At 34.5% G+C, this 14,647-nt stretch overlaps 1 protein-coding gene across 1 annotated transcript; it reads left to right on the plus strand.

Moving 5' to 3' along the window:
- Positions 1 to 4,773, plus strand: LOC130727892 (catalase-4). The gene is made up of 8 exons (XM_057579169.1): positions 1 to 161; positions 425 to 521; positions 1,188 to 1,465; positions 2,313 to 3,089; positions 3,322 to 3,411; positions 4,098 to 4,165; positions 4,256 to 4,349; positions 4,455 to 4,773. The coding sequence occupies exons 1-8, from the start codon at positions 147 to 149 to the stop codon at positions 4,512 to 4,514; spliced, it is 1,479 nt and encodes a 492-aa protein (XP_057435152.1). The 5' UTR covers positions 1 to 146; the 3' UTR covers positions 4,515 to 4,773.
- The last annotated feature ends 9,874 nt before the right edge of the window (positions 4,774 to 14,647 follow it).

The raw sequence follows: 14,647 nt of genomic DNA on the forward strand, positions 1-14,647 counted from the left end.
GAGAGAGAACGGAGGGAGTGGAGTGAGATTCTCTATAAATGATAAGGCGGTAATACTCAGGTCTCGCCTCGTGTTTATTCAATTCCCCTTTCTCTTCTCTTCAATTTCCATCTCTCTCAGTCTTCACCTTCACCATCACCATCACCATGGATCCCTACAAGGTAAGCTCCCATCGCTCTTCTCTCATCGCTCTCTGTATCTGATTTTGCATTTCATCGATTCCGTTCAACTCTATCTGTTTTTTTTTATAGATTTTTTTTGTTATCGTTGAAATTGTGTGTGTTTGAATTTTGAATTTGAATCTGATGAATCACGGTGATTTGAAATCTGAGCTTGATGGAGTTGCAATTGCGGTGTGGATCTATAACGAAACCGTGTTTGCTGACTAGTTTTGTTTTTTATTTTGTGTGTGATGATGATGCAGCACCGGCCATCTAGCGCCTTCAACTCTCCCTTCTGGACAACCAATTCCGGTGCTCCTGTATGGAACAACAACAACTCTATGACTGTTGGAGTTAGAGGTATATATCATCTTAACCATCTTTCTCTAATTCCAGGGTCTTGGTTGTGTAGGGAAGGATTTGAACTGTGATGATGTTGTTCTACTTTCTATTGGGATGAGCTTGCTATTTAACGTAATTTGATATGAATTTGGAGGGATATCATTTTGTTAATCAGCTATCACTGTTGTTAATTATTATAACCTGCTGAATGTTCAGATTGTAAAACCAAGCGGCACATTTATATTTTGTTGCTTCACTCATATTAGAGAAAAATATATATGTTCATGCATACTTTGGTCTTTTCTTCCATTTATCTATGATAAGCAGTGTTGTGCGGATACCGCGGTATAGCATAGCGCCCTTAGCGTTCTAAGGGCTCATTGCTACCGTCTGCGGTAACTGTTGTTTGATGCTATTTTCTGCTCTAAGGGCTAGACATAACAGATTTTTGTTTTTCCACGATCCGCGATTAACAAACTGGTGATAAGCAGAAAATAAAAACCCTTTTCTGAGCTTGTGTGAGAGAGGAGTATCTTGGTCAATTTGGTTTCCTTTTGTTGTTACCTTGGATTTTTTTGGTGCTGGAGGGGAGGGGCTTTTCTGTCTGTCTCTTGTAAAGTTCAGAGTGAGTGGGTGAATACTATTTAATCAGAAGTTTTATATTATTTTACCTCCTTTTGGCAGGTCCTATTCTCCTTGAGGATTATCATCTTGTGGAAAAGCTTGCAAACTTTGATAGGGAAAGGATCCCAGAACGTGTTGTCCATGCTAGGGGAGCTAGTGCAAAGGGTTTCTTTGAAGTCACACATGATGTTTCTCACCTGACATGTGCAGATTTCCTTCGAGCCCCTGGAGTTCAGACACCTATCATTCTCCGTTTCTCGACTGTCATTCATGAGCGTGGTAGCCCTGAAACCTTGAGGGATCCTCGTGGTTTTGCTGTGAAGTTTTACACCAGAGAGGTAGACATTTATAACTACATAGCATTAGCTTCTGGTGACTGAGTACAATTTCTGTTTTATTCTGTTTTAGTTGCTGAAATGCTGGCTTTTATTTTTCTAGTTTCAACACAAACCATACAAGTCTAAAATTCCTAATTCCTATTACAATTTAACTCCAAATATAGCATGTACAGCAAACAATTTTGTCTAGATATTGAGTTATAGCCTTATAGGATTACCTGGGAAGGATGAAGAAGATACATCCACTATTTGGTTGAGTCTAGCACATTCTAGTGAGGGAGAGAAGCTACCTCATTCCACAACAGTTTCTCTGTGTAAATATAATATTATGGACTATATGGACTAATCTCTCATCATAGTAAGCTCATACACATAACCAATAATATTGATTACTTAAGTTGGTCTGAACAAAATCAACTATATGTTTTAATTTGACATCTTGTTAATCTGGATTTTATAAATGTTATATGAATTATACTAGCTCATATAACAAATTTAACAATTCAGACCTCTGTCACTGTTTCTTGACTTCCATTCATGAGCACGGTATCCCTGAAACCTTGAGGACCTTTGACGTTTTTATCTGAAGTTTTGCACCAGAGAGATGAAGATTTGTGAGGCATATAGCATAATTTAAAATTATCTTCCTGTGACTGAATACAGTTACTGACTTACTGTATTAGTTTAAAGTTGTCTTTTATCTCTTCTAAAGTGGTTCCCACTGTAACTGAGGATGCTCATTAAGTTGCTGAAATGTTAATAATTTATTTAAAAAAAAAGAGGTGATTATGGTAGTGGTTGCAGTCTAGTGCTGTACATGATTCCCGTTTTTACATTGTGAACACAGGGTAACTTTGACCTTGTGGGAAACAACTTCCCTGTCTTCTTCGTACGTGATGGCATGAAATTTCCAGATATGGTCCATGCTCTGAAGCCCAATCCCAAGTCTCACATCCAGGAGAATTGGAGAATCCTTGACTTCTTCTCCCACTTTCCAGAAAGCCTTCATATGTTCACCTTTCTATTTGATGATGTGGGTGTTCCACAAGATTATAGGCACATGGATGGTTTTGGAGTTAATACATATACCCTGATCAACAAGGCTGGGAAAGTAGTGTACGTGAAATTTCACTGGAAGCCCACATGTGGTGTTAAGTGTCTATTGGAGGAAGAGGCCATTAAGGTGGGAGGATCCAACCACAGCCATGCCACTCAAGACCTTTATGAGTCAATTGCTGCTGGTAACTATCCTGAGTGGAAACTGTTCATTCAAACCATAGATCCTGATCATGAAGACAGATTTGATTTTGACCCACTTGATGTAACTAAGACTTGGCCTGAGGACATTATACCCCTGCAGCCCGTTGGTCGCATGGTCTTGAATAAGAACATAGATAATTTCTTTGCTGAGAATGAACAACTTGCATTTTGCCCTGCCATTGTGGTACCTGGTATATCTTACTCAGATGATAAGATGCTTCAAACCAGGATTTTCTCTTATGCTGATTCACAGAGGCACAGACTTGGACCAAATTATCTGCAACTTCCTGCCAATGCTCCCAAGTGTGCTCACCACAACAATCACCATGAGGGTTTCATGAATTTCATGCACAGGGATGAAGAGGTAAATCAAAGTTTTCATTCTTTTATTTTCATGTTGATGTTTTGTATAATAAGCTGGTTGTCATGATAACTACCTAGTGCTGTTGAATTATTTATACACATGCTGACTTGGTCTTAATCCTGAGTATGGAATTGCATGCTATACTCTAGTTGGAACTTTCTATTTAGCAATGTACTTTAGTTGGAACTTGGAAATATTTTTTTCCTTTTGACTGAGTGCTGCCTATTTATAGGTCAATTACTTCCCTTCGAGGTATGATCCTGTTCGACATGCAGAAAGGTACCCCATTCCTCCTGCAATCTGCACTGGAAGCCGCGAACGGGTTAGTTCTGTTGAATAGCTTAATATGAAAATGCTTAATATAGTGTGACTAAATCTTCCAGCCCTCAGCTTCAATTTAGATTGCATTACTTCATTTCAATGGTTATTTGTCTCAGAAACCTCTGCATTTTAGAATTCTAAACAAATTTTCTTGAAGATTCAATGAGAGCATTAGATAAAACATATATTTATTGATGATGGGTAATTGGTGTTTTAAAACTTCTGCCATCATAGTAAACTCCAACCATTTTTGCAGAGGCTCCCCTTCTTAAAAGCATATCTTTCTTTGACATTCTTTTCTAATCTATTTAGTAAGATAAAAAAATTAAGCAAGTACAGTTGAAAGACGTTGTCCCGCAATTAGTAAAACATTCTTTTCTAATCTATTTAATGAGAGTATTAGATAAAACATACATTTATTGACATGATCTATACGGGAGCAAAGACATTGTCCCGCTACATCAGTTAAATATTTCCTAGTTGTTAATGAAGTTAGGCAGCATTTAGTACAAAGTTTAAGTAGTTATAATTTTTAACATCAATTTTGGATAGAAGAGATAGATTCATCATTAAATCGGTTATAAAACAAATGTATAAGATTTTAAAAAACAGTAAATAGCAGAAAAATATATGAAATGCTGCCTGTATTAGGGAAGTAATGTGTCAATGTCTCTTCTCTAAATGCAGTGTGCAATTGAGAAGGAGAACAACTTCAAGCAGCCTGGAGAGAGATACCGATCTTTTGCGCCTGACAGGTTCCTTTATGAACTACTGATATGATCAATATGAATATGTATGGGATGTCTAACGTTGGTTCTCTCTTCTGTTTCTTGACTTATTTGCAGGCAAGATAGATTTGTCCGCCGATGGGTTGATGCTTTATCTGACCCACGTGTCACCCATGAAATCCGCTCCACCTGGATATCATACTGGTCTCAGGTAAGATTTGGACATGCTATTTTATCACTACAAGAACTATAGTATCTAGTGTAAATGAATCTGCTCTTGTGTGCTAATATGTTCTTTGTTGGCGTTGCTACGCAGGCTGATCGTTCTCTTGGGCAAAAGATAGCATCTCATTTGAACTTGAGGCCAAGCATTTAAGGTTTGTTGCCAACTTCAGAATGATCACAAAGTTGCAAATGTGCAAGAGTATAAGGATATCTTCTTTATTTTTATTTTTGGGGGGGATCATTTGAAAGGAATAATGCATTTGTTGCAGTGTTATACAGTGTACCCTAAACCATGCATGCATCTGGTTGAGCTGTCTCAATAAATGTTTGTATGTGTTAGTATTTAACTATTTGTTTACACTGTTTCCATCTGCTGGTGCTGTTATAGAATTTGGAACTATTGTCTCAAATGTTTACTGTAGACCAGTTGGTTGCATTGGTCAGTGTTAAGTGGTTTGTGTTTAAAAGCCAGGGGTGTTGATCTTATCAACAATAAGACGCAGCGATCAATTTGTTGCTGCCACACCATTCTACTATTGAGGATAATAATCTTCTGCCCCAAATGATGCATCTCTTATCTTGGGAAATTAGAATCTTATGCCTTCCCCGTCACTCAATCTACTCTTCATGCTCTATCCATTACGTTTTATGACACACTTTGGCCGTGTGTTCATTTTCATTTCCGCTAAGCAAAGTAGCACATCCAGTTCTTTCAATTGTGTTTTCAATCTTAGTTGGCTAAATTCATGCCATCATTACCTTCCCATTTGCTTACCAAAACCCTTTGAGTTGAGAGAGTCCAGATTTGCATCAAGTGTATCTTGAGCGAGTGTTTTTATTATTTGGAACTGTGACTATTCACTTTAACATAGTCGATTATGAGGGTTTCTAATAAAAAAAGGACGGGAGAGTGATGAAGGAATGAAAGAGAAGGAAATATGTTTGCATTTGAAGGGACTAGGGAGTGTACAATGTGAGTTTACTCCAAGCAAAAGTAATTTTGATATTCTAATCTTGAACTAATTTAACCTCCAAATCCACCTTTTATTAAATATGAAGTGATAAAATGCAGCCTTTTTGTGTTAGTTTGAAAAATGTACACAAATTTCACAACCTTTCTTTTAAAAGCGAGAACATTCACACACTAAATATTTCAATTCAAGCATGTTACCCCATATAAAAATATAAAACGTGATTTTAAAATTTAATTACATTATTTAATTTTTTTTGACAGGATACATTATTTAATTGTTTAACCTTTTTTAACCTCATCGAATATTTATATTGGGAAACTTACCGTCACCTCCTTGCAGTTTATTATTGTTACACTAACAATCCACCTGTTTTTTAATAAAATACTAACACATTTGTTTTATTGAGAACATCGCGCTAAGTTGTCATGAAATTTATCATTGTTGCATTGATTTCCTAAAAAATTTACTATCATAATACTACTCAGGCACAGGGGATGTGAATGGAATCTCCCTTATGTTCGGTGCATCACACGCCACAAATGTGAGATAAGACTAATCAATGGTGAATATTCAATCGGGCCGGGCCCTCCAAATTACATAGTGCATGGTCCATTCATAAAAAAGTACATTTGCCAAAAAAGTACATCTTTATTGACAAAAATAATGTATCACATTCTTTAGTTTGTTTGGTCTCATGTTGCATCAGCAGTAGATTGTAGAGAACTAGCAGAGGAAAAATAACACGGTACGTGAAGAACTAGAGAAGTTACCCTGAAACAAGTAAACGAACCCTGGATGTCGTATACAACCAAACCATACCCTACATAACATACATATAAATATTATTGCTGCAAATGTTCTAAAAACAATTAGTGTTTCCCTTCTTTTGGTCTGAGCATTACTATTTTGATTCTGACGTCATGTTTATTTCCAGCAAAGAGAAAGAGACACTTGTTTTTTATATTGAGTGATTTGGGTTTGCCGTATGAGACCGAATATTGTACTCCCTCCGTCCCTAATTATAAGCTAAAGTTGTAAAAATCACACTTATTAAGAAAGCCTTAATTGATGCATTGGTTTTCAAAAAAAATGTACAACTTTCTATGTTTACCCCTATTTATGATAACACTTTTTCATCATTGTACTACTAATGGTGGTGCTCCACTACCAATAAATGCAAGGGTGAATATGGAAAGAAATATTAACTTTTGCAAGGTTAGCTTATATTTAGTGACACAAAAAAAGTCTCAATGTTAGCTTATAATTAGGGACGGAGGGAGTAGTTAATTATCAGATTTGTTGTGGTGGAAGGTGAATCTCCTTCGTTAGTGCCCTCATCACCTTTTGATTTTTTATCACGATCTCATATTTTAAGCGAAATCTCACAGGGAATATATGAAATATGTTCAAATGTACACACATTCTTACCTCTAAATAATTAATTATAATCAGTTTAATTACTGTGCACTGATCAACAAGGGCAGAGATAAACTGATATGAGATTATTTTAGCTTAATTAGCGGTCTTGGGTTCCAATCTCTATGAGTGTAATTGTGTTAAATATTGACAAACAGAGTTTTGTCGTCCATAGTGATCATATCAGCTTCGAATGTGATTAAAAATAAAATAAAATTGAGAAATGTGATTTGGTATGTTATCTACTACTTCTTAATCTTCCACTACTGTAGCTAAATAACATCCAATTACGTTCTGACACGTGTCCTGCTTTGACTCAATTTTAGTTTTGTTTTTTTTCCCTCGCCAGTTCCACATACGACGTCGTTTGCACTTCGACACTGTTCATCACCATCTCTCATCAACCCATTGTTTTCGCGTGTTCCTCTCCCTCTCTACCCACTCCGTCGTACCAGTTGTCACCCTCTGATTTCGTGAATTCTCTTCCACAGCCTTCTTTTTCTTCACATCAATCCGAAACCTTAGCACTGATTCTGTGTTTTCGTTCCTCTTTCCACCCACTCCTCACCAATCCATCAATTCTGTCTTCTCCGATTGCACTGCTGCGCCGATTCGGTGGCTCCATTCATGGTCCAACACCTCCATGGATCTACTGTTGCTTGCTCATCCTTCTCTCTGTATTGGAGATTTCATTACAGTTCCAAGGAGTAAATCCTGGCTGAATCAGTAAGTAGTCTAATTCACCATAAATTTCCTTTGATTCTTTCGTACCTTCATTCATCTGTATTTGAATTCCCTTCATTTTTTGTTTTAAATTGCATTTTTTAAGACACATGTTATAGACTCAAGTACCTACAACTGATAGAGTTGTAGTTCTGCCAGCAAATTTGTTCAATTTTGCTATAAATACTCCATGTTGTGAACCCATCATTCATCTGCTTTCCCATATCCCATTTGCCCTTCTCTTAAACCATCCCTTATTTCCACTGATTTCCCCAATGTTTGCACCTTATAATTCAATTTGAAGCTTATGCCTTGGGAGAGAAGCATGGAATATCAGAGCAAGGTTTATTATGAAGTGGGAGATGTTTCTAATGGTGAACTTACTAAACCATATGCCTTGCAACCTGTCCTCATTGATTCTAAGGTTATTTGTTGTTCTCTCAATGTTTTGTACATGTGCTTATCAATATCAAGTTGTAGTAGATTGTAACAAAAGCATGCCAAATCTCTTTAATCTTGAATTAAGTACATTTATTTCACAGGATGATTCTAAGATTTGCTAAGCTTGAGCACAAACAAGTTCTTTTTAAGATGGCTGTCAGTTTTTGTTTTATGTCATCATTTCACTCCTCAAGTTCATCAAGGTCACTGATTTTGCCGCTATGTATCTCGCTTGCTGGAACCAATATATAATGAATTACTCTCATGGTAAAATGGCAGCCTTCATCCTCACCGATAAGCATGATAAATAACTAAAATATTGTGTTTTATGTAGTTTTTAAACTTCAATCCCTTTTGCAATCAGGGGTAAATAATGATAAGTAGGAAATTCTAATTTGGTTTTATGCTGAACATGATTAGATTTGTCATTGAACTTCACTTCTTTTCCTTGCTTTCCAGGTTCTGTGACTACTTTGTGTTTTTTCTATCCAACAAATTACTCTTACCTAAAAGTTTCAATTTTTTTCTCAATTGGTCTCAGGCTTCGGTGATCATGGAATTCGAGTACTTGGCAAATTAGATTTTGAGGGGTTCTGTATAGCTGCAAAGGTAAGTTAATGAAAAAGAAGATCATGATTTAAAGAAACTTTGGAGATGGAAATGTGATTTCGGATTGATGCGAGAATGAAATTTGCTTCTTCCAAAGCAAAGTTTTGAAAGCTACTTCTTCTATGCCATGCTAGAGGTCAGAAGTTTGTTTCTTTCCAAGACTGCCTGATGCCAAATATCAGGTTTTCTCCGTCATGATAAAACCCTCTCAAACCCTCGAGCGTATCAGGTTTTAAGATGCTTTTGTTTCTTTCGTTGGTTTCCAATCTCTATATTTTACTACCTCTATTCATGATGTATGTTCCACAGTTTATCTATTTAGTTTAATTTATGTACAACTATTTGCTAATGTGTTTCACCTTTCAAGGACAGTTCTTTGAAGCTGCTGTTTCTAATGCACAAACTCTGTTTTCTGGAATTCATTTTTAGCGTACATTTTTCTTCTGCGATTTTGATTCTCTTTGCACCTTTTTTCACAAGACTTATTAGCATACTTTTTCACTACGTGAAATAAAAAATCATATGTAAATTAACTTGAAGGGCTGTTTTGTCCTGGATTATTATGTTAAGTGTGTTTGATTATGCTATGCTCTATAAATTTGTGTTCATCATTTTGTATCTGGCTTGTGGTGTAGGAAAAAGACATCATTGAATCCTCTACCATTCTATTATTCATTGACTATTAAAATTTTGGATTTCATTTTGTTTGTGGTCTTTAGCTAGGAAGTGCAGCTACTAACTCCTAAACATGTAACTAACACCAATAAGACCACTAAAAGCTACATCATATTCTCCTACAAAATTGAGCAAATATTTGTAACATTAATATATACATTTTCAGATTCTTAAGGTTAACAACTATTAAACTAATATATTTTATTGAAAGTATATTAAATTGATTTAAAAATATTTGAGTTTTCCCTCTGTCTACATCCTGTTCATGATGTTTTTTAATGAGATTTTTCCTCCATATTTTTGTGAGTATAGCATAGCTGATTTTATGCGTGGGAAAGCATGGAATGTATCACTACGGTACCTAAGTTGAACTGCTTTTAGTGCAGAATTTTGTAAGGCTGAACTGCTTTTAGTACCTAAAATTTATGCAAGATCAGTGTTCTAAATTTATGGTATTTGTCCTCTTTTGACCTGTAGTGCAGAGGAGCATAATTGGAATAGAGGGCTCTTGGGCAGATTTTGTTGATTATTTTGCAACTTCCGGAAGATCTCAAGCTGGTAGAGGTGAATTCAAACTCATGGTAGCTACTACTCTTATTACTCCTACTCTTTGCTTCCTTCTTTTGAAACTTTTTAAAGCAACAGTATTACAGGGTATGTTATTTATGAAGACATTTAGTTGCTAAAGTGTGTAACCATAGCCTTATTTATTTCTTATTTTCAAACATACACTATCTAATCCATGAGACTCTTTGGGCTGAGGAAATTGATGAATTGTGACCTTGGCATTGTCCATGAGACTCTTAAAGTGATCTCTTTTTAATTTAACACGAAACTGGTTTGAACTGTTTAATTTGAAGATGCTTACTCCCTACTTTTTAAATTATTTAATTATTTAAGAGTATTTTATCCTGATATAAGTGAGCATTGTAAAAATCATGGAACCTGATACACACAGTTCACGTTCTCTTTATGAGTTACAATATATCATTTATGTGCTTTCATTATTTAATTGTGAAACTTACAGAGTAGGTTTGTTGATCTTGAACAAATCTTAGTAGTAACTGGAATTACTGAAATTGCAGATTTCATGCAATATGATTGTAATAATGTAATGTACTTTTTGGCAATACAAAGCTAAACAAGAATGTTGATACTTTTTTGGCAGATTTCATGCAATATGATTGTTGATCATTCTTATCTTATACAAATTTTCAGGTGACAGGTCTTTTGGAGGTCCTTGGCTATTGTGGGTTTTGCTTCCTCTTGAGGGCAAGTATGTTGATATGCTTCACTGCCTCAACGATGCATTTGCAAGGTTTGACAATGTTTTTTCATCTGTTTTTCCTACCAGAACCCCAAGACATGCCCTTATGTGTTGTTTGTTAACTCAAGTTTTCTCCTTTTTCTTCTTTTTTTCTCCTTTTGAACTCAATACAGTAGTAATTTTCTGTTTTAACATTGAACAAATTGACAAATTTCATTTTAGGATGTGATGACTTCTCCTATTTACTTTCATCAAGACTTTAAAATTGGTAAAAATTATGATTTGCATAATGACCCTTGCTCTGTTTTAGGGTAAGTCCTCATTTGAATACCCCCCTGTGATTATGGACTTAGGCCCAGTTTGGAAGAGCTTATTTGAGCTTATCTAACAGCATAAGCTCTTATGCCAGTGTTTGGGAGAGCTTATGCAAACAGCTTATGACCTGTCATAAGCTATTTTCAGCTTATTTTCATAAGCTACTCAGGATAGCTTATGAAAAACAGCTTATGCTTATATACAGCTTATTTTTAATTTATTTCAATAAATTTTCAAAAATAGCTTATGAATAAGCGCTTATGACATAAGCGCTTATGACCATAAGTGCTTAATTAAGCTGTTTTTCCAAACGGGGCCTTAGTTGGTTGGGAGCTGTTATTCAAGGCTGAGAAGGCAGCTGATCATGGTGTACGATTTGATGATTCTTTCCGCGTCAAAAAAATATGTGATCATTTTAGCATCATTGGAGCATTTAAGGACAAGGCCAAGGTTCAGACTCCATAGAAGGTTTGCAATATCTACATTGTATAATTCTCATATGTTAATTTTATCTAATGTGCCTACTTTTTTTCAGCTTAATTTTATCCAAGGATGGTGATATGTCTGATTTAAATTGTGAAAGTTCTGCCAACCTTTCTGAAATGAGCCCACATGTTCCATCCCTAGATGATATTTCACCACATGAACGCTCCGCTGTTTTCTCATCGATTGGTAGTATTAACAGTGGAGAAACAATCAGCAGCTCAAGGACTTTAAAAAGGCTGAAAATAAGGAGTGTTAAGTTAGATAGGTAGTATTTGTATATTTATACCAGAATGACTGGGACCTGGTCTGATTTTGTCACAGCTTTGTGTAAGGTGTTAATTTTGTTGTGCTATTGTTGTCATGTTAAGTAATTATTGGGATATCTGGGCTATGGTCAGTGCTACCAGATTCAAGATTTTATTTTCCTTTTGCTTATGTGGGTTTGTCATGCCCTTTATGTTGGAGTCTATTTTAAATGTACTCTATGTTTGTCTCAATTGTATGTTACATTACATATATTGTGTTAAATTATGAGCATGACTTTTGGACAGTCATTTCAAATTACAAGAATCTTATTTATTCACATTATTTTGGTTCACACAGTCATCTCAAATTACGACCAGAATCTTTCTGTCATCTTTAATTATGAGTGTATCTTCATTCTCTCAATCAGATTTTAATTCACCCAATTGACTCTTGGTTAATTTTTCTTTGTTGAGTCAAATATAATTATCTTCCATTCATGTCTAATGACGGAGAAACATGATAGTAGTTTGAACTATATATGTCAAGTGATGTGAACTTGATCTGAGAGTGTGGCCACTGAGAGTGAACCCTGGTCCCTCTGGGTGATACGAACCATAAGCATTAAGCTTTTTATGATACTATAAAGAATTTTACATAGATATTGAATTATTATTTGTTTGGTACATCGAAAAGATAAATTGCACCCGCCAGGAATCGATCCCTGGACCTCGCCCTACCCAACCCATATATCCTCCAGCTCATATTACTGATGTACTTTCTTTATAACCTACTTTGATAAAAACCAAAACACCCTAATTTTTCAGGGACATGGAACATATTTAACTTTTAATTACATTAAAGTTACAGTATAAAAAACTCTCATGGGTCGGGGTTTGCACTACAGAAGACATTGAGATAGTGTCAAACACAGTGAACATTTGAAACTCATCTAATTTATACTATAACATATAAATATTTAAAAAATTAAAATAAGATAACAACAGTTGAGGTCGTAATAAATTATATCACTTATATCACTCCATAAAGATCAAATATCCAATAATTGTAATTAACAGTTGAGTTCGTAATAAATTATCCGTGCACGGACAAACGGGTACTATACTTGTATATGTAAAACTTATTATCCTGATCATGAAAATAAATTAAATTCTTTAATTGTATTAAAAAATCATCAATTTAAATTCAATACAGATAAAGTGTAAGTTGATTTCAAAAAGAAAAAAAGTACAAATTTTGTTTACCTAAACATCTAATTATTTTCAGGTAAATTAAAAAATAATAGGTTATTTTTATTAAGTTAAATAAATGCAACTGTTGTTCTTGTGTGACATACATAGCTCACACGACATAGCTGAATGTCACTGTAAAGCTATTTTAAATGTGGTTGTCTAAATTATCTTTGATAAAATTTAGGTTGAATTATTCTAGTTCTAAGTATATCATTGATATTTAAGATAAGTGAGACATGAATGTCACCTTTTATCACTTATCTTAAATAGTATTGATTTACATGAGATTATAGTGATTTAACTCAGACTTTGTTTAGGGTAATTTCAACTATCGCATTTATCTAAATAACATAGATAAAATTTGAGCTGTGCTTGGGACTGTTGGTTGTCTAAAGTTGTCAATCGTCGGAAGCGATTCCCTCGTTGCGGTCAATTTGATTAATGAGGGTTGTTCAAACCTTCACCCTCGTGGCTCTATAGTGTTTCAGAGTAGATACTTAATGCAGAAAGTCTGAGAGACTCTTTATGTTCATGTTCATCATAAGGCTGATCAAGTGGCAAATTGTCTAGTAATATAGCTCATGAGTTAGCCTTGGGGTCTCATGTGTTCTGAGAGACTTAGCTCCTGGTTCTTGTTTTCTGACTGTTTGAAAACTTCTTTCCCAAATTTTGTCTGTGTGTAGTTATGTTTTTGGGCTTACTTCCTTCCAATAAAACAAATATCATATAGGAAAATGAATTAAATTTTTAAATATGATGTTAATCTTTTATGTTTTTTTTTTGAACAAATCTTTTATGTTAATCAAAGTTATACTCTATGTATATTTTTTATATTAAATAATTCTTTTTAAATAAACTTAAACTCGAATTAACAAGCTAATAATAGACGCATGTCAGTTTGACTCCAACATAACTTCTGTCAATTAAACATGTACTTTTTAAATGAATTAACACAACATTAGCCACCGAAAAAAGTTTATTGTGGTACCGTATGCATGTCTCGTAAGTTTGTTGATTTACAAAGGAAATAAACGGTGGATTAAGGATAAAAAAAGAGATTCATGGCAAAAAAAAAATATTGAGATATTTATGTAATCTTGAAATTTTCTATAATCACACGTCATAATCGACAAATCAAACAACTTTTATTAATTCTTGAGTTCTTTCAATTTGTATAGTGCATGACTGAGTCAGTGTAGGCTAGAAGGCTCTCTCACGTCATTGACAAAGCGAAATTGTTATTTTTATGATGATATGATAATGATACAGAGAGAGGAACTTATATGAATACTATTAGTTTTGATGATCTAATCAAATAAACAATTTTTTAACATGTTAAGTATAAAGTTAGATATTATTTAATTAATTTGGACTTGCACTAGCTATCTTTGGCTCTTGAATCTGCCTCTATATTCTTCTCTTTAGTAGACAGCATAGCTATATTCCAACCTACCAACTAATTAGTGGTCATAAACTTACACATGGTTGGCTTTTAAAGAGCCTATTTTAAATATGAGCGCCATATAAACAAGTGTTTTTACTTTTTAGTGAGATAAGCAGATGCAACTAATCTAAACTTATTTTATTTTCTTAAGTTGTTTAAATTAATTTATTAATAAATGCTTCTATGTACTTATAATTAATTTTGAGCTTATTTTAATAAATTTATTAAAGCTTACATAATTATAATGTACCGTTTAACCTAGTTTTTATTTTATAATTTTTTAAAGCTTAAAATAAGAGTCTTTTTTTTCTGATACATTGGAAAGATAAATTGCACCCGTCAGGGATCGAACCCTGGACCTTTCCATACCCAATCCATATGTCCTCAACTCCTACCACTTTAGCTATTTTACGAGGACTTAAAATATATAAGAGCTTA

This window comes from Lotus japonicus, chromosome 1, assembly GCF_012489685.1.
Source record: "Lotus japonicus ecotype B-129 chromosome 1, LjGifu_v1.2".
In the NCBI taxonomy this organism is placed as follows: domain Eukaryota; kingdom Viridiplantae; phylum Streptophyta; class Magnoliopsida; order Fabales; family Fabaceae; genus Lotus; species Lotus japonicus.